The following is a 19,087-nucleotide window of genomic DNA, read 5'->3' on the forward strand; positions in this document are numbered from 1 at the left end:
TGAATTGGAGGAAGAAAGGTTTGGTGGGTTTGACTCTCACGACATCAGCGCTTGCCGTGGGGCGCAAAAAGTGTCGCTTTGGCTGAGCTTTGCGAAAGTGTGCATGCGTGCGGGCGTGCCGGCGTGTCTCACACACCCGCACTCCCAACTCGCACGGCGCGTGCAGGTGTTGGACTCGGCCTGGGTGTGTCATGCTTACATCAGAAAAAATTAGGCAAGGCTTTTTCGAAATCGGCGTTCTGAGACCAACACGAGCTGCTGGCGAGGCGGCCCACTGGCCAGCTGGCTGCGCTGTTGGAGCGTGCGGATTTGCGGCGCATAAGCGAGGTGAAAGAAGGCCGGATTGACTTGGCGAGGCTGACAGCAGGGCAGCGCGCTAAGCAAGCGAATGCAGCTCATTGTGATTGCAGTGTGGACGCTGCTATAAAGGTGGATCTTCGGGCATGGATCGATACGACAGCGCGCGCCACACCATACCGCCGGACGCCGCGGTGGTTGAGTAGGCGGAGGCGGCGCAACGAGGCAGAAGACCAATCTTCCCACCGGTCCGAGGCGGTGGAAGCTGAGCGAGAGATCCTTCGGAATGAGAGCGTGGAGCGCCTCAGGATGATTTGAGAATGTGCGAGATTTGGCCGACTGGTGACAGACAAGGCAGATTGAGGAGTTGCTGCATGGCGCTTTGTTGCGCCGGCGTGCACTGGGCGTTGCGTCGATTGAGATGCACATGCAGGCTGCACATGCAGCTGCAGCTGCGATTCGAAGCTGGCAGCCATGCATGGCGCTGGCCTGCCTGCCTGCCTGCCTCTCGGAGCTGGCTCGACTTGGCGCTGCTCTGAGCTGTAGCTGCTAGGGTGGGCGCTTCCAGTCTAATTTGCACAATCCAATCTGCCAACCTGCAGCTCACTTGGCCATGCGCATATTTTCTTGGTCTCGGACTCTGCAGGTTCAGACACGCACCGCGCCGCTCCGGCACTGCTCCTGCACCACAGCCGTGAACGCGCAACCTCCGACCGACACGCGTGTGAGCCCGACGTGGGGCGGCCTCTCCGAGAGCGAGCGTGGGCGACCAAAGGCCAGTGTTCGAGTGTTCGAATGCTCGCGGCTGCATCTCCCACCTCGCCTCATTCCACGCTCCTGCCGCTGCCGCTGCCGCTGCCGCTGCCGCCTCGCTACCGCCTCGCTGATGCCGCCTGCTCCTGGTGCATCGCTCGGGCTGATCCTGCACATCCCCCCTTTGCAAAGAGGCCCTTCGACATCGGATGCATCCTACGCTAGACACTAGACTGCCGTGTGAATGCGATGTGATTGTGATCTTGAATGCAGATGTGTATGTGATTGCTTCGAGTGCAAGGCGGAACGAGCGTCGGAACACGAGCGAGGACCATCGAGGCTGCTTGCGACGCGATGCGAGCTGAAGCGAAGCCGCCAGTCGAGCCGATGATTGGCATCGAACACGCCAAGTTTCGACCGCACACGCTCTCGATTCCCGAGCGTCTCCTCACCCCAACTGCCCGCCGGCCGTTCTCTCCTCTCTCTTCCCCTCCCCATCCTCTGTCTTGATCACAGCCCACTTCCCTCCCGCCCTTCATATCACGCTCGTTGCACTTCTCGTTCGGAATCCATCACCCCCTGCTTTCGTCTTCTTGCCTACAGCCCTCCCATCGTGGACGCCGGTCGTTCTTCGCATCTCTACGCTCGTTTGCAAATCAGCACATCTTTTGCCTCGACACACGTTCGCTCGCCGTCACCAACTGCGACACGTTCCTAGTGCCAGTCCTGGATCGAGTTAGTCGCCGTCGTTCCCCTCGTCCTTACTCTGTGAAAGGCTTCCGCGCAGAGACACACTGCGCCGCCACTTCCGCTTCATAATGGCGCCACCTGCTTGGGCCGGCGAGTCCTCGTCCAGCATAGCCTTCTCCGCCAACCCGCGAGACTCTCGTGTCGTCAGCATCTACGACAAGTACTTGTACGATCCCAAAGACCTCGAGTCCTCCGACCCTCGCCGCCGTGAACTCGCTCGCAAGGCGAGCCAGCTCAAACTTCACGGTCGTCCCGTCAATGCTCTCGACGCAAACGGCCTCCGGTCCGTAGACAGTGCCAAATCGCGCTCCCCACAACGCAAGAGCATCGCCTTCTCCCAGAACACAAAGCTCGCAGACGGTCGCACCGCTGCTTCCGCCACCGCCCCTTCCAACGGCACCAGACAGCACCCTCAGCCATCCAACCACGCTTCCGCATCCACGGAACGTTTCGACGAAAGCCACGATCGAGACTCGGGCGCTTTTGGCCTCGGCCTCGGCATGTTGGGCGGAAGCGACTCCGAATCCGATTCTGACAGTGATGACGAGAGGCGAAAGGCGCCAAGGAACAAGGCGCTCGACCAGCTCAAACACAGCACCGAACTCACTCGCTCCGACAGCTGGACTGATCGTGCAGTAGCAGTCGGTCATCGTCCTCCCGACAACGCCTCCCAAAACCCGCCCTCGCTCAAACTCATGGCGCTCAAGTCGGCAAAGAATGGCGGCGACGCATCGCGCACCTCCCAAGATGACCGCCGCAGTAGACTCACGGCGCAGGACAACTTGGTCGATCGCACCTCTCGACACGGCAGCACCATCGGCTTCGGCGGCTCTCACATCGACGACCACCATCCAGATCCTCGAGCACAAGCCAATCAGCCGCCCTCCAAGCATCTCAGCGCCCGCGCCGCTTTGACCAAGCAGCTCGGCCTCGCGTCCCCCAACCCGGAGGCAAATGGTCACGCTCATCCCGACAGAGGGCCCTCTCCCGTCCACTCGTCCGGCCCGCACGACTATTTCGACAATCGCGCTCCCAACGCCACACAGCCTCGTCCAAATCAGCGAAGCGCCGGCCCGCCTCCCATCGACGTTGCCCGCGCTCAGAACGGCCTCGGAGGCCGTCCACAAGACGCTCGAGGCGCTCCTTCGCCCATGGGCTCACATCACGGTTCCGTCTCGACTCCCACCAGCGCAACGCCTCTTCGATCGCCAGGTTACAGCGCACACGGCATGCCGTCGCTCAACCATCCCAACGCCATGGTAGCCCCACCGCCCAACGTGCTTCAGCGAGGCCCACCTTCGCCTTACGACCAACGCGGTGGTCCTGTGGGCCCTGGCGGCCCCGGTGGCCCCGGTGGTCCCCCTCAATACGGCCCGCGCGATGGCAACCCTCGTGCGGGTCCCGGCCCCGGTCCCGGCCCCGGTCCTGGCGCACCGCCCCCTTCGTCGCTTCAGGCTGGCAACCATGCGCGACCGCCTCCGGGCCAGTATCCGCGACAGGCTGGTCCTCCAGGCCCCAATCAATCCTTCTCTGACGCACCCGGCCCGTCCAAGCGCCAGTCGCTCTTCCGCCGTTCCATGGCCATGCTTGGCGGAGGGCCCCAGGCGGGTCCTGCCGGCCATGGTCAACAACGTGGCGGACCGCCGCCGCAAAAGCGCCAGTCGCTCTTCCGACGCAGCATGGCCATGCTCACGGGCAACAATGCTGGGCCCGCGCCGCAGCAGCGTGGGCCGCAGATGCCCGTGCCCGCACCGGCGCGCGCGCCCGCCGCACCGCGCGTCCAGGGCTTGCAGAACGACTTCGAAAAGCCGGACCACCCGCGCAAGTCGCAGTTCCTCGGCGCCGGCGGCGAGGGTGCCGAGTGGGACACCAACGGCGAAGGTGCCAAGTTCTGGCGCCGCTTCTCCATGGCTCAGAAGACTGCCGGCACGCACAAGGTCGAGGACGGCAGCCGCGCCTGGATGGCATCCATGGCGAGCGGCAGGCGCAAGCTCATCGTCATGGGCTTCATTGCGCTTGTGACGCTGGTGGGCATCATCGTGGGTGTGATAGTGTGGCGCGAGATCGTGTCGCCGTCGGGATCCACGTCGGACGAGCCTACGGCGGTGTACAAGGCGAACCTTGGCGCCAAGGACAACCCGGCGGGCACCACCACCAAAGCAGCCACGTCCACCTCGCGAAACGCAAAGGCGACGGCCACGGCGAGCTCGAGCTCGAGCTACTACAACCGCGCGCTGGCCGACGGACCGAGCGACGAGGGCTCGAATCTGCATGTGCGACGTGCGCTCGGCCACGAGCTCGTCACGCCCCGACGCAGGAAACGCCACTTTGGCCAGCCGGCGCCGGTGCAGCCTGTCAACAGCCAACCCTCGCTCGCCGAGCTCGACTGAAGCTTGCCATCGCTGCTCTCTCTCTTCTCTCACTCTCTCTTTTTCCATTGCACTTGTCTCTCACGCGGTTGACACCGCAGTCGCACTCCTTGCTGTTCTTTGTGTCTCGCTGCAATCTCCACACTCGTTTTTCCTCGCACAAGCTGCTCGGCGAGTGGGCCCAGTGTGGGGAGGGAGATGGTATCGATTGTGAAGTGGTTACGCGGGAGGTCTGGGTGACAGGTTGAGCTTCTTTTCGATGAAGCTCGTGATTTCGCCGAAGCGGTAGCTGAGGATGTTGATGGGAGCCACGTCGTCTGGTCAAGAGGACATGAGGAGGGGGAGGGGATTAGGATTTTGGTCTTGCCGAGTGTGAGTTGGGGTGGGGATGACTTACCGACTGGGGTGATTTTGCCGAAACGCTTGAGGGGGACGGAATCACCGCGTTCGAGGATGTGACGATGGTCAGCGGGCGCGAGCACCTTGGACTTTGCGTAGTACCACTTTTTCTTGGCGAGTTCGGCGGTGGGGTCGATGCGGGGCATTTCATTGTAGCCGACGATGTTGACGACGGCTTTCACCTGGGTCTCGACATCGCGTGCCTGGATCAAGCTCGTAAGCACGTCGCATCCGGTTCCGAAGCCGATCATGACAATCTTGGTGGTGGTGGATGCGCGTGCCAGCGACACGATGTTATCCCAAACGAACGCCGCGGCTTCATTGGCTTCCGCGATGCGTTCGCTGTCGTCGGTGACCGCTGCGCGCGGCATGGCATCGTGTGCGTACGGTTTCACCGCGCGGAACTCGCGCATGATGTTCATGTCCACCAATCCATACGCCTTGTCGCGCACGTACGACATGACCAGACTCGATGCATCCACCAACCGCATCGCCTCGCCCTCGATCGTCGAACCCAGTCGAGGCCGTCCCGAACGCAGATTGCCCATATCGTGCACAAAGAACACCACCGTCGAGAAACGCTCCAGAATGCCCTCGGAACACAGCACCTGGCCGGAAAAGTGAATGTCCGCCTCCGGCAGAGGCACCTCGAATAGGTCAAAGCGGTCGGCAAGCACCGAGTTGCGGTACTCGCTGACCAGGTCCTCGATGCGCACCGACGGCGGCGCATCGTGCGTGTCAAAGTCGACATCGTCCGCCTCAAGGTCCGGCACTTTGAGCGACTTCCAGTAGCGTTGGTGGAAGCGACACACCTCGCGCACCGTGTTGGCCGCGATCGTACTCGCCACTGTCTCCTTGGGCTCGACCGTGCGGCGCGCGAGAATCACCTCGGTCACAGCGTGCGCACTGTCGGCCACCGCATCGGGGTTGTACCCGCCCTCGAGCACCACAGCCACCTTGCCGTCGCAGAGCGAGGTGAGTGCATGCGTCATCTGCGCGTACCCGCCGGGCGTGACGCGGCTTTCGCCAATAGGGTCGCCCTCGGCAGCATCAAAGCCCGCCGAGATGATGACAAAGTCCGGCGCGAACTCGAGCGCGATGGGCATGACCAGGTGGTGGAAGGCGTACATGTAGTCGGCGTCGCCCATGCCCTTTGTAGGCCAGGGCACGTTGACGGATTTGCCCTCTCCTGGTCCTGTACCGGCGCTGTCGTAGTTGCCGTACTTGGAGCCCGGGTAGAAAGCGCCGCCTTCGTAGCGGTGGAGCGAGACGTAGAGCACTTCTGCGTCGTTTTCGAACGCGCGCTGCGTGCCGTTGCCGTGGTGGACATCCCAGTCGAGGATGAGGATCTTGCGGATGGTCTGCGGGTACTTTTGCTGCAGGTAGCGCGTGGCGACGGCGACGTTGTTGTAGAAGCAAAAGCCCATGCTCTTGTCCGGCTCGGCATGGTGTCCCGGTGGGCGGACGATGGCGAAGCCGTTGCGGATGCGGCCGGACGCGATCGCATCGCACAGCTCGATGGCGCCGCCGCACGAAAGCCGCGCAGCGAACGCCGAATGCTCGTTGATGTACAGCGAGCTGAGGTTCTCGAGCCTCTGCACCTGCTCCTTGATGATGTCCGGATGGTAGAGTGCGGTGCGTTCGACGCCGTCCCAGATGCCCTGGTCGTGGACGAGCATCACTTCGTCCTTGGTGACCTCTCTGATCTTGATGCGCTTCATGTGCTGGAGTAGCGAGTTCTCCTGCAACTTGCGGAAGATCTTGTAGATGCGCACGGGTCGCTCCGGATGCTCCGGGTCGATGGGGTTGGAGTGTAACATCATCTCGGACGAGTAGACGTAGCCGGTGCGGAACTTGTCGAGTGCGCCGGACGCCTCTTCGCGCGCGCCAAGACCGGTGCCGTTGGACATGCCGACGAGGTCGCGATCGTCGCTGCTGTGGGACGAGGTGGTGACCGACATGGCCGGGGTGAGGTTGGTGAGCGAGCCGGCGGGCGAGTGTGCTTGGCGCCCGGCGACGTACGTGGAAGCGGACGGCATGGCTACATCGTCGTCGTCGATGACAACGATAGCCTGCTGACCGTTGGTCCACTGCGCTGAGCGCGACGACTCGGCCATGATCGCAGGTCTCGTCTGCGAGACAGGACGCACCGCGTCAGTTAGGGTTGGAAGTGCCTAGGCTGGCTTGCCGACGCGATGGCTGAGTCGATGCGCTCCTGCGACTCCGGAGGGACAGATCCAAGTCTGCCTACGGTGACGGGGGAAGGCTCGATGATGGGCGTCAGAGAAGAGGACGTGCGTGGCTTATGTGTTGTGCCGGCAAGGTGGGTGGGGGAAGAGCGGAGAGATGAGAGTGATTGGCAGATTGACACGCCGGGCGCGTTTTTTGGAAGGCTCGGATTTTGGACCCTTGGAAAGCGCGTCCGGCTGTCGTCCCCACTCACCAAGGCGACCTCACAAGCCTCAACCACGGACGGTGCACATGCGCATGTTTGAGTAAGATACTGCTTGATTTGGTGGCCACCGAGCACGCTCAGTCGAAGGGAATGCGACGCACTCCGGAGCCAAACGGCTTCTCACCCAGCATAGTGGAGCTGAAACCTTGCTGGCGCTTCTTCTTCTCCTCCTCGGCTGCTGCGAATGCGCTGGGGATGGGGATGCCGCAGCAGTCGCCCCAGCCTGCCGCCTGACCCTCGCCGGTGCCGTGTGCGTGGCCTGCCGGGTGAATGTGGCCGTGTGCATCCTCCTCGACGTCGTCCTCCTCGATCTCGCCTGGAGCCGCCTCGGGGAATCGGAGGAGGCTGCCAAAGAAGATGTGCTGTGCGATGGGCAGCTTCTTAAGCACCTCTGCGCGGTACATCTTGATCATGCCCTCGTTGACCTTGGCCCAAGATTTTGCGCCCGAGATATCGTCGAGCATGGGCGAGTGCCAGCGGAGCGAGGCGGTCTTGACCGAGTTGATAAACTGAATGCAGGCGAGGTACATGTACTTGGGAGCGAACTCGTCGACGATCTCGGCGTCGTGGATGGCCTTGGGACGCAGATGGCGGTGGTTGCTGAGCTGGCCGGCGCCCCAGAGGAAGGGAAGGAAGTGGTAGTCGTCGAGACCCCACACGCCGTGGCTACCTGCAGGCTCGAGCCAGTAGGAGGACTGGATGTCGCGCATCACCTGGATGTAGCTCCAGAATACGCGTAGCACAATCGCCGGGCCGTCTTCTGGTAAGCGTAGGATGCGCAGCTTGCACAAGCAGAGACTGAGAGATATAAGCAGAATGGTTAGCATGTCAGCAGAGTGAGCATCAAAAATAGCAGAAGAGGTTATTGCACTTACAGCCAACAAGCCATGTTGAGCTCCATGCCGCTGCCGTAGTCGATCCTCTTCTCGTTGCCCCAGCTTTCTTGGAAGTAGACGGCGAGTTCCGAGCGAGCTGCTGCTGCTGTGTCCGAGTCGCCGTCCAGATCTGGGATGGAGCGATGCAGCCTGTCGTTGGCGTCGCGAATCTTTGCGTAAAAGGTGCGGAAGGCAGGATTGCCAAATCGGGAGGAGCCGATGGAGGCGTCGGGAGGCGTGGCTTGGCGAATCGCCTTGACCTCTTCCAGCGCGTCGAGGATGGCGCGACATGCAGGCGATACCTCGATATCGTCCGTCAGCATCTTGCCAACTACGCTGGTGTTGCAAACCCGAATGAAAGCGAGGATCTCGGCAAAAGCACCAGAGCTTTCGAATCGTTGCAGTGAAGCCGGCGAGACGATGCGCTTGCGCGGCGCTTCGAAAGTGTGATCCGACATGGTTACGGTTTCGATATCGCTGGGTGATGCTTGTGATTCTGTCGAGGCTGATGCAGTAGCGGAGGAGGCGATGGTCAAGCTGCCGAGGCTCGGCACTGGAGACGAAGAGGAGCTGGGCGCCGAGGGCTCGCGGAGCTTGGACACAAGCACCTCCTTGGCGGCATCTTGGACGGGCGCCTGGAACGCTGTTGGTGCCATGGTGCTTGCTGTGAGTCCCTTTCCACCGATGGTTGAATCGAGGTGATTGAGAAGGTGGTGGTGGGCCGTGGATGCTCAGCAGCTCTGCGAGGGAGAGACTTCGCAGCTCCACACCCACGGGCCAGGGCTGAGGCTCTTCTCGCCACGCCCAGGGTCCTCACTCTTTCCTCCGCGCGGATTTCGGAGATTGGCAAAAAAAGTTGAATATGTTCGACTGCTTTAGCTAACATTGCTGAAGTTTGATTTTCTCGCCAGGGTCCATCCGAATGTCTCCGCTGAGCTCAGCGATCTTCTGGCGGCCGCTCCACTTTTATTCGCCGCTAAGGTGCAAATATAGCACAGAAGGAGATGCTGCCAGATGCAGCGTTAGCTGATGCTCAACGTCAAGACTGACTGCCCTGGCGTGTACCGTTTACAGGTGCACTGGCTGCAAGCAAGTCGCTCTTCTCCTTCCACCACCACTACCTAGACTGGAGGCCACAACCACGATGATCACCTCGGCCGCTCGCACCACCATGCTCTCCAGGGCGACCTTGTCAACATCACGTACCACTGGGTGCACGGCTCTTCAACGTCGATGCTACGCCAAGGCAGCCGATGCGGTGCCGGGTCTTGGCTCGAAACCGACTGCGGACAAGGCAAGCTCATCGCAAGGCGGACAGCAGCAGTGGCAGCGCAAGCAGCCATTGGCAACCGCACAGACGCTCACGCTCTTCTCCGAAACACCGCAGGGACTGCTCATCGCGTTGCGGTCCACGCTACAGAGCATGACGTCGCTCGCGGCTAGGCTTGGGCCAGCACCCAACGCCAATGCGAGTCCAAAGCCCGGTCACCACGACCACGTCCTGCTGTATGCGCTCAGCAAGGATCTTCCGTCCCAGTACCTCAGCGAAGCCGTCTCGATCCTGCGCGGTCCCGATCCGGCTCCGGATGCATCGGCCTCAACCTCGCGCAAGCACGACAGCGGTCTCACAGCTGCACAGATCGCCGCCAAGGAGGCCGAGGCAGCACAGACGCGCGCAGCGGGCGCAGATGCCGACGCAGCAGCGGGCGCACGCATCGCTCGCGTCGGCATCCTCTCGTCGCCGCTTCCCTCGTCGCTCATCCCAGCAAACGCCATCGAGCCCGGTTCGACTCCCATCGCCTCTCCGACGCTCTACTCTGCCGCACTCTCGCTGCTTCCCGGCGTCAACGCGATTCCGTTCCGCTCGACCATCCCTGGTCGTGCCGAAGTTGCCGTGGGCCGATGGATGGACCGCAAGCCGTCGTGGCAGCAGGGTGCCGAGCGTCGAGCCGACCTGCTCGACGACGGCAACGGTGCGCTCCCCGGCGGCAGCCGCGACTGGCGCGACATCTGGGGCCGCGAGAATCTCGAGGGCAAGGTCCCCGCAGGGTTGGAAACGCTCGATCCGAACTCGGCGGCGTCGTTCATCTTCTTCTCCGACACCTCGCCGCACGGCCTCATGGAGGGGCTTGCGACGCAGTTCCCCGCGAGCTCCGTGCTCGGTCTCTCGGCGCCACCTACGCCGTTCGAGACGGGTCGCGATCAGACGCTGCTCATCTCGCTGCCTCAGGGCGGTGCAGGCGTGCAGCCGCACAGCAGCATCCACGCGGACGGCGCCGTGGGCGTGGCGCTCGTGGCGAGCAGCGATGCACGCGATGCAGACCATCTACCCATCCCCAGCGTCACGACCAACTTTGAGGGGCTCAAGCCCTTCGGTCCGCGCAGGGAGATCACGGCGGCGCAAGGCAATATCATCTCGAACCTCGACGGTGCCAATGCCGCACAGCAGTTCCTGCGGGATATTCAGACAAGATCACATCCTCTTGATACCGAGTCGGGTGGTGCGAAGGGAGAGGGAGTCGACGAGCAGGCACAGAGCATGTCGGAGCAACAGGCTCGTCAGATTGCGGCGCGCGTCAAGAAGGAGGAAGACTTCTTCATCGCCGTCTATGCGGACAAGACGGGCACCGACCAGCCGCTACTGCTGGCACAGATCCTGTCCGGCCATCCATCGCGCGGCACACTGTCCGTCGATACGCAGGTCGAGCTCGGCCCCGGTCCCGGTCAGCCGCAGGGGACGATGAAGACGTACGCGCAGTTCTACCAGATCGACCCAGCGTTGGTGTCCACCTCGGCACCAACGGGCGATGAGGTGAGTGCGCAAGTCAAGCTGCTCAGTCCCAGTGCGATCGAGATCCCCGGTCCGGATCCGAGCGTGTGGGTCACTCCCAGATTCCTCTTCCTCTCGCTGCCCGTGTCCAACGAGCAGCGTCCCAAGCCAGACCAGCCCAAGCCAGCACAGGGAAAGGTCAAGCACCAGGTCATGGCACTGCCCAATCTCTTTGTCGCTGCCTCCGAGCGCGGTTGGATCGCAGGCAAGGGCCAAACCGCCACAGACTCCAGACAAACTCCCCTGCTCGGCCTCAACAGAGACGCATCCTCCATCGTCACTTGCACCGTCCCACTCGCCAAAGCAACCCTCTCCCTGCGCGCCTCCAACAACTAGACTGCCAATCCAACCTTGCGCTAATCACATCCGCGTGCGAGGACTGTCGAATGAGTGGGATTGCGTACCAAATGACGTCTAGCGGAACATTCGGAGATACGCGAGCAGCAGTGCACCTGCACCCGTAGCCACACCGACCAGATACTACGCAGTCCAAGAGAAAGCATGTCAGTCACTTTGACCTCATCATCTGAGCACCGGATAATTTGGTATCGACTTACCTGGAGTACGTTGAACTTGGCGCTCTGGATGCTTGTCCTCAGACCGGCGATTTCGGACTCGATGCGCGTATCGACCTCCTTGATCTTGAGCGCATGCACGGCCGACTCGTCGCGAATGCGGCCCTTTTCGAGGTTGAGATCGAGTCTCACACCCGCCGTGGTGCGCGTGATCTCCTCCCTGAGCCTTTGCTTGAGCTTCTCGACGTCGGCCATGAGGCGTTCGTTTTCGCTCTTCATGAGCGCAAAGTCGTTGCGTTCCAGCAGCTGCAGCTCGGACTTGAGGCGCGTAAAGTCGACCTTTTGCGTGTAGTTGTTCTGGTCGCCTTCCTCGCGCGTCACGAGGCCCTTGGCGAGGTTGGTGATGCTCTCGTCGATCACGTCGCGCAGCGCCTCCGTCAGCACGTCCGCCTGCTCGCGCGACACGCCCGACGCCTCGAGCCGCTGCGCAAACGCCTGCGTGTCAAAGTGGTGCGACGTGTACAGCGACGAGGTTGTCGAAAAGCTCTTCGAATACGAAGGGTGCGTCGACGACGACGAGGAAGACGACGGCGATGAGAAGACGCGCGCTGGCAGAGGATGCGGCGAAGGAGGCGGCGGCGCCTGCGAATTGACGTACGACGCAGCAGAGAAAGAAGGTGGCGACGATGTCCAAGACGACGACGAGGTGGACCACGCTGAGGTGCTGTCGCGAATGAACGTGCGCAGCGGCAGGGCGGACGACAGAGCGGGTGGTGGCACGCGCGCGCGAATCCTTGTGCTGCTGGTTGCTGACGATGCCAAGCTTCGCGTGCCAGTGTGCACGAAACCAAGCACACTCCTTGACGTCGATGCGACGTTCATCTTGGGTCCAGTGTGGGTGAGAGAGGCGAGATGGTGAACGAGAAGGAGCAAGGCGGTGGTGACACATTCTCGAGATGGCGTGGGTCGGGTGGGGCGCAGTCGGACCTCGGCTGACCCGAGGTGCGTGCCGCATCCTCCTGATCGGGAGCCGATGCTCTTCCCGATCGAAGACAGGATCGGAAGTTGCTCGCCGATTCGCGCCTGTCGAGGTGGAGAAGGGTCAGGGTCCAACCGCCAACCGCTACTACCTTTGGCTCCGTCCCAATCGGCACTCATCCAGCTCGCAGCGCAGGCTAGCATCCAGCACACATGCCTCGTGCGCCGTCGCACGCTCATCGCCTCAGCTGAACACTGCGCATCGCGAGATCGCTCCCGTGATCGCTCCGCAGGGCGCCAGCGGCAGCACAGCAGCAGCATGTACCACCTCATCACCGGGCTGTACGCCGAGTGGACCAAGAAGCCGCGCTACAATGCGCTCATGGTGGGCGCTGCGGGCGTCGGCAAGTCGTGTCTGCTCGAAAAGGTGAGTACTGTCGCCACGCTCCGGTTCCAGCTCCTCCCGCTGAACATCCGTCCCTCCGCTGCTAGATCAAGAGCGTCTATCTCAAGAGACCGGCACTGCCGCCGAATCGAGTCGCTCCAACCGTCGGACAGAATGGTAAGCTCGACGCTTCCCCGCATTCAGATCGCACACAGCTGCTGACCTCACTCACTTGTGCGCGCTGCAGTGCTCGAGCTGAGTCTGCCTCGTATTCATCTGCACTTCTGGGACTTGGGAGGCTCGCCCTCGGTGCGCACGCTGTGGAGCAAGTACTACGACGAGTCGGATGCCGTCGTTTGGGTCGTCGACGCACGCCACTTTCTGCCGCTCCATCAACACGCAGACAAGAGCCCCACCTCGCAGGCCCCCGATGCGGGCACAGACACATTCGCCGCGCGCGAAGCATCCTGGAAGCTCCTGTGTAAGCAAACACCCTCGCGATCTTTGCACGATCTGTTTGCACTGCACTGACACCCATATACTTCTGGTCGGCGTGGGATCTAGCCGAGCTGCTCATGCATCCGAGTCTCGAAGCGTGTCCGGTGCTTATTGTCGCCAACTGCATCGACGAGTGCGAGTCGTCCGAGGGCCTCGAAGGCACAATCAAGCAGTGGTTCAGCGATAAGCTCGCGTCGGACGACACGGACGTGGCTGCTGCTGCGGGGGATAACGTTTTTGCGGACGACGAGGCGTACAGAGCGCCCTCAACATCGATGCTCAGCGAGAGAGAGTACGAGTGGGACGTGGTGCTGGCCAGCGCCTTTGACGGGTAAGCCGCCCTCACCTCCTTGCGCGTAGCGCTCGCAGCGTAACACTGACTGTCGTTCCTTTCAATGTAGCACGGGTGTGCACGATGTGGTAGATTGGCTTGCGGGCCGTGTTCAGCGCTCCTCGCCTCGCTCACAATAGCACCAGCCCATCCTGCCGTCATGCTGTTGGTGGCCGTAGCATGATCGGATGGTGATTGGCTGCACGCAGTCACGTGGGCGATTTTTTGGGGGGCTAATTTTTCCCGCCTTGCAGAGCGTGGAACCAAAATCCAGAGCCACCAACACTCTGCTTGCCTTCCTCACCACCACCACTTCGGAAAGGTAAGTTCGTACCACAAAGTTGATGCGGGCGGGAAGGGGCATCGACATGATGCATCTCCTTTTCACACGGGTAGGCCGGGCATCCTGCAAGATGCCCGGACTCGATGAACTCGTCAACAACAAACAACTTTAATATACTCTGATCCCCGTCCTCGCTTCGCCCGCCCGCTAGCCCAGTACCAAGACAAGGCCAGACAAAACTGACACCCCTCCTTGGCCTGATTTTGTAGTATCACAGCAGCACGGCACACAGGTGCAAGAACATTTTGGCAATTCGCACGTTTGATGGACAAAAGGTTTTGCGTACACCAGTGTGTGTTTACTTGGCAGGATAGTCGTAGAAGCCCTGGAATAAAGAAGGATGGATCAGCGATGTGTTTTCGATTCGCAGTGGCAGGAGTGAGTTGACGTACCTTTCCGGACTTCTTGCCGAACCATCCAGCGTCGACCATGCGGCCGAGCAGCACGGCGGGTCTGTACTTGCTGTCGGCCGTTTCGCGGTAGAGCGTCTCCATGATGCTGAGGCACGTGTCGAGGCCGATAAAGTCGGCGAGCGTCAGGGGGCCCATGGGGTGGTTCATGCCCAGCCGCAGCGTCTTGTCGATATCGTCCCTCGAGGCAATGCCCTTTTCGAGCGCCATGACAGCCTCGTTGATGAACGGCATGAGCAGTCGGTTGCTTACAAAGCCGGGCACGTCTTTGCTGGTGGTGACCTCTTTGCCGCATGCCTGCGCGAAGGCGCGCGAGCGATCCACCACCTCTGGCGCCGTCTGAATCGCAGGAATCAGCTCCACCAAAGGCATCACGGGCACAGGGTTGAAAAAGTGGATGCCCAATGCCTATTCCCGAAAAGCATCAGCATCTCTTCTTGGGTATCGCAAGCGGTGGGAGGGAGGCAAACTTACTCGGGCTGGACTCTTCCATGCTTCTTCCGATCCGGGCTTCACACCGGCCCCAACCGCGCTGGCAGCGATCTTACTGACACTGATACTGCTCGTATTCGTCGCCAGAATCGTCTCGAGAGGCAGCGTGCTGGCGAGCGTACCAAAGATCTTTTGCTTGACAGCGAGGTTCTCCGTCGCCGCCTCGATCACCATATCCGCGACCCCCTTGCTACCTGCAAAGTCCTCCAGCTTCTCTACAGTCACCAGCCTAGCCCTGGCTGCATCTGCATCCGACTGGCTAACCTTGCCTTTGGCAACGTCCTTCTTGAGCAGCGTCTCGAAAAACGCCACGCCCTTGGAAAGCTGCCCTGCCGAAGCATCGCAGAGCATCACCGAGGGAATCTGCGCCTTGAGTGCCGCGACATACGCAATACCAAGCCCCATCTGCCCAGCTCCCACCACGCCTAGCGTCTTGACTCCGTGTGCAACCGACATCTCTGCGAATGTAGTTGTCTGTAAGTGTGTGTGGTGGTGTGGGGAAGTGTGGAGAGAGTGGAGAGAGTGGAGAAAAAGCTGTCTGCTGACCGGCAAAGCGTGTTGTCTCCTTCCCACCCGGCGCGCCCGGACCGTCCTTTTGGCAGCGCCCAAAATTCCGAGTTTCCCCCCCGCCTTCCCTCCCGGTCAACCCGGTCAACCCGCTTTCACGTCGCCGCTAATCCCGACGCGCCGTCATTGCCACCAGGCCGCTCAGAGAGCAAACTGCAGATTGTGATTGTGATTAGAGCGACAAAATGTGATAGCGATGGATACAACCGCCGATGCACTCCGCCACTGCTTCAAGCGCAGCAGCAGACGAGACGGCGATACAGATATTAGCAAGGAATAGTCGGGAAGACGTCGTCATGAAAACAAGCGTTGGCACCACCTCCCGGAGGCACGCCGGGACGCCGGATTCGTAGATAGATTCGTAAAAGGCAGTCAAGCTGCCGCAGACATGACCGCTCAAGATGCATCCGATTATGCGTTGTTGGTCGAGGGTGCCACCGCAGCATCGCCAGTGGCATGCGCCGGGATGGGCGGCACGGCAGGTACCGTCTTGGCGAGGCGGAGCGGGCTCGACCCCGCACGATGCGAGCCCGAGTCGACCGACTTGCGGCCGTCGCTGCTGTTCTGCGCAAGCATGTCGGCCGACTTGAGCTGCATCGCCTCGAACACGGCGCGACCCACCGCAGGCCCGGCGTTCTGCTCCGGATCGATGCGGCCCGCCTCGAGCGCCTCGGTGTACTCTTCCACCGACCGGACGAGCTGGATGAAGCGGGCGTCCTTGATGAACCTCGGCACCGAGTCTGTAGCCATGAGCCGGAAGATGTAGTCCTGTATGCGCTCGTACAGCCTCACCATGACCTGCAGCTGGCTGGCGTGCAGCGGGATGCGGATGCGCTTGGCCATGACGGCCGCCTTTCTCTCCTCGATCGACGCCGCGGCGGTGGTCGGCGCTCCACTGCTGTGGGTCGCCTCGCTGCCGGCGCCCGTACCGCCGAGCTGCGTGGTCGAGTTGGACGGCGACACGGTCTGCGCCGAGAGCGACGACACCTTGGCGTCGGCGAGGATCTTGTTCATGTACAGGATGAGCTCGGTGCGCAGGTTATGGTCGATGTTGAGCTCGCACGGCGACGAGGGCGCTAGGTACGTGTCGTAGATGACAAACGCCATGCTCACCAGATCCTGCTGGTGCTTCTCCATGGCGCTGAGGCCCTGTGTGTCGTCATCGCTCTTGTCTTTGTTGTTGGCAAGCGCACCGGTGACGCTTCGGCCAAGCCGACGGCCCATGCCGCCCTTGGAGTCCTTGGCGGGCGTCTGCACCGCGACGGCGCTCGAGGTGGTGTGGAAGCGGCGCTTAAAGTCCTGCACGTCTAACCAGAAGCTCAGATTCTCTTCGCAAAAGTTCTGTCGCAAAAATTCGCGGAAGAGCGAACGCAGAGCGGGCTCCTCGAGGATGTTTTTGAGCCGGTTGGTGTTGCTGTCGCGGGTGCTGAAGGAGGAGTGGTCGTGGAGACCCTGGCCGATGCCGGCAGCGCCTCCCGCCTGCGCGGGCGCAAATTCGGCGCGCATCTTGGTGCTGGTGGACGACTTGCGCGCGAGGCGCGAGTCCTGCGATCCGGGACTGCCCGTGTCGTGGCCGAGCTGGGCGATCTGAGGCGAAGGGGCCACGGTGGAGAGCGACTCGTCGGCCATGCGCAGTGCGTCTTCCCTGCCGGGAGTGGCGACGCCGGAGGAAGGCGTGTCGGAGCCGTCCCAGCGCGCGACCTGACGACCCTTTTCGGTGACGCCGTACTGGGTCTTGTGGTGGCAGCGAAAATGGCCGTCGCTGACGCCGCCGCGACCGTCTTCGACACGGATGATGACGTCGCGGTCGTCGTAGGGCTCGACCTCGCGCCTGGACTTGTCAATGACGACGCGGATGAGGTCGAGGCGCTGGAAGTGCGCCATGATCTCGGCGGCCTCGTCCTTTCCGCAGACGGTGGTAAAGTCGCAGAGCCAGTCGAGCGCGCCCATCGAGTTGAAGGTGTGCTTTACGGTGCGGTAGCCGCGACCCTTGACCTTCTCCTGTGCGTCGGACATTTCGATGCCCAAAGTGCGGTCGACGGCTGGGTCGGCGTGGTCGTGCGACTTGTGCGCCGAGGCGGATGTGACGGCGTCGTAGTTGGGCGCACGACCGACAAAGCGGCGGAAGATGACCTCGAGGACGGGCGTGTTGATGAGGAGCTCGTCGTCGACGGAGCGCCTCTCGAGATGCAAGAGCTTCATGCAGATGGGCTGGGAGGAAAAGACGCGGAGGAGGTGGTCGCCGTTGATGCCGTTTTTGGTGATGAAGCGCTCGAGGATGTGGAGGCCCTTTGGGGTGAGCATGTAGACGCCCTTGTCCTTGAAGATGGGGTTGGATGCGTCGCCGGCGTTTTCGATGAGACGCGCGTCCATAAAGTGCTGGCAGATGCCCTTTGCCATGTCTCGGTTCATGCTAAAGGTGGTGGTGGTGGTGGTGGTGACGACGCGGCTGGGCTCATTGGGGTCGGGGACGCGGTTGGACTGGGAGAACTTGAGATGGGAGAGGTTCTCTGCGGCCTCGTCGGTGGTGAAGGAATTGTGGTAGGTCTTGAAGTACTGGCGATGTGTGCCGAGTTCGAGCGATACGATGAGGGTGGCAAAGAGGTCGTGCGTGTCCTTTGCGAACGGTCTGCCTCTTCTTGTGGTCTTCATCATGCGGCTGGTGGTCTGCTGCTTTGTTCGAGTGGCCAAGTCGCCAGGCAAGCTTCCGGAACTGTCGGTGGGAGCCATGTTGGCGAGCGTTGGGTGACGCGGGAGTTATAAGAGCCGCGACGCCAAGAGGATCCGAGGGGAAGCCGGGTGGACGGGCCAAGAGCGCAGTGTGGTAGCCGGGGTAACTTGGAGGCGTATGCACTGGCGAGGTATTGTTGATGGGGGCGAGGACGGAAGCCAAGAAGCGAGACGGGCTCGGGTGCAGCTGGCGACCTGTGTCGAAGGGGGGCCCGAGCAGAAGAAGCAGCGGAGCAGAGAGGCGTGCCGATAAGATGGAAGGGTGAATACGCGAGGAGGTCCGAGCGGATGCACGCGCTGGGGTGCGAGCAGATCTACACCAGAGACGAGGGGGTCGGAGCGATATGAAAGTGCGTCAAGGGCGTGAGGAGATGGCGGGAGATGTGCAGCCAGGATGCAGGAGAAGGAGGAGGGATCTGAATGGATGCAACGAGAAGAAGGCGGTGCGTTGGCAGCAGTACGCAACGTCGGACGGTCGGATTGATGCGAGAAGTGTGGTGTGGTGGCGCTGATCGAGCGACGTAAGAAGGAGGCGTGCCAAAAGAAAGCGAAGACGGACGGAACAATGCGCCCGCTGTCGGCTTCGAGAGAAGACAAGGTGAAGAGGAAGAAAGGGGTGGCCGACAAGCGGCGGCGGCGTTGGATGACGAGGGTGATGGCACAACGACAAGGGACGAGCGGTGGCAGCGTCGGCAGACAAAGGGGACGGTGCACTGCACACGAGGCCATGGCGCGCGCGCATTGGATTGGGATGAGGTGCGGCTGCTGGCCACTCTCCGACTCTTGACGAAAGAGGCACGAGGCAGCAGAGAAGGCCCGCTCCAACCGCCCCTCCGACGGGTGGAGTCGAGCCAAATTATTGATGAATTCCGCGAAATATCTCGAGCAGCCAGCCAGCCTGCCAGCGCCTTGGAAAAAGTGGGAAATGCAGGCTGCGCGTTTCCACCCGCTTAGTGCGGTTGAGCGTGGCTCGGCAGTGTGTCCAAAAAAAAAAAAAAGAAAAAGAAAAAAGGAAACAGCTGGTTCACGCGGATGGCCCGACGAGATCCCCTGGAGACGGGCCAGCCCCGCCAGCCTCTGCATGATTGGATTGGATTTGCAGCAGGGACG

At 61.6% G+C, this 19,087-nt stretch overlaps 8 protein-coding genes across 8 annotated transcripts; 3 read left to right on the plus strand and 5 right to left on the minus strand.

Moving 5' to 3' along the window:
- Positions 1-1,868: 1,868 nt before the first annotated feature.
- Positions 1,869-4,190, plus strand: PAN0_008c3584 (uncharacterized protein; the record flags this gene model as incomplete). Its single annotated transcript, XM_014801085.1, has 1 exon — positions 1,869-4,190. The coding sequence occupies one exon, from the start codon at positions 1,869-1,871 to the stop codon at positions 4,188-4,190; it is 2,322 nt and encodes a 773-aa protein (XP_014656571.1).
- Positions 4,191-4,388: 198 nt separating this feature from the next.
- Positions 4,389-6,685, minus strand: PAN0_008d3585 (histone deacetylase clr3; the record flags this gene model as incomplete). The annotated part of the gene is made up of 2 exons (XM_014801086.1): positions 4,389-4,486; positions 4,567-6,685. 2 exons carry the CDS (start codon positions 6,683-6,685, stop codon positions 4,389-4,391), a joined length of 2,217 nt encoding a protein of 738 aa, XP_014656572.1.
- Positions 6,686-7,100: 415 nt separating this feature from the next.
- On the minus strand, positions 7,101-8,554 carry PAN0_008d3586 (phosphotyrosyl phosphatase activator; the record flags this gene model as incomplete). The annotated part of the gene is made up of 2 exons (XM_014801087.1): positions 7,101-7,821; positions 7,899-8,554. The coding sequence occupies 2 exons, from the start codon at positions 8,552-8,554 to the stop codon at positions 7,101-7,103; spliced, it is 1,377 nt and encodes a 458-aa protein (XP_014656573.1).
- Positions 8,555-9,042: 488 nt separating this feature from the next.
- Positions 9,043-11,064, plus strand: PAN0_008c3587 (uncharacterized protein; the record flags this gene model as incomplete). The annotated part of the gene is made up of 1 exon (XM_014801088.1): positions 9,043-11,064. One exon carries the CDS (start codon positions 9,043-9,045, stop codon positions 11,062-11,064), a length of 2,022 nt encoding a protein of 673 aa, XP_014656574.1.
- A 78-nt stretch (positions 11,065-11,142) lies between these two features.
- PAN0_008d3588 (mitochondrion protein) lies at positions 11,143-12,125 on the minus strand (the record flags this gene model as incomplete). Its single annotated transcript, XM_014801089.1, has 2 exons — positions 11,143-11,208; positions 11,286-12,125. The coding sequence occupies 2 exons, from the start codon at positions 12,123-12,125 to the stop codon at positions 11,143-11,145; spliced, it is 906 nt and encodes a 301-aa protein (XP_014656575.1).
- Positions 12,126-12,540: 415 nt separating this feature from the next.
- On the plus strand, positions 12,541-13,865 carry PAN0_008c3589 (p-loop containing nucleoside triphosphate hydrolase protein; the record flags this gene model as incomplete). The annotated part of the gene is made up of 6 exons (XM_014801090.1): positions 12,541-12,648; positions 12,714-12,783; positions 12,854-13,087; positions 13,171-13,435; positions 13,710-13,757; positions 13,832-13,865. 6 exons carry the CDS (start codon positions 12,541-12,543, stop codon positions 13,863-13,865), a joined length of 759 nt encoding a protein of 252 aa, XP_014656576.1.
- A 211-nt stretch (positions 13,866-14,076) lies between these two features.
- On the minus strand, positions 14,077-15,136 carry PAN0_008d3590 (3-hydroxybutyryl-CoA dehydrogenase; the record flags this gene model as incomplete). Its single annotated transcript, XM_014801091.1, has 3 exons — positions 14,077-14,103; positions 14,171-14,596; positions 14,663-15,136. 3 exons carry the CDS (start codon positions 15,134-15,136, stop codon positions 14,077-14,079), a joined length of 927 nt encoding a protein of 308 aa, XP_014656577.1.
- Positions 15,137-15,658: 522 nt separating this feature from the next.
- Positions 15,659-17,977, minus strand: PAN0_008d3591 (crg1; the record flags this gene model as incomplete). The annotated part of the gene is made up of 1 exon (XM_014801092.1): positions 15,659-17,977. One exon carries the CDS (start codon positions 17,975-17,977, stop codon positions 15,659-15,661), a length of 2,319 nt encoding a protein of 772 aa, XP_014656578.1.
- Positions 17,978-19,087: the final 1,110 nt, after the last annotated feature.

The sequence above is a fragment of the Moesziomyces antarcticus genome (assembly GCF_000747765.1).
Source record: "Moesziomyces antarcticus DNA, scaffold: scaffold_v10008, strain JCM 10317, whole genome shotgun sequence".
In the NCBI taxonomy this organism is placed as follows: domain Eukaryota; kingdom Fungi; phylum Basidiomycota; class Ustilaginomycetes; order Ustilaginales; family Ustilaginaceae; genus Moesziomyces; species Moesziomyces antarcticus.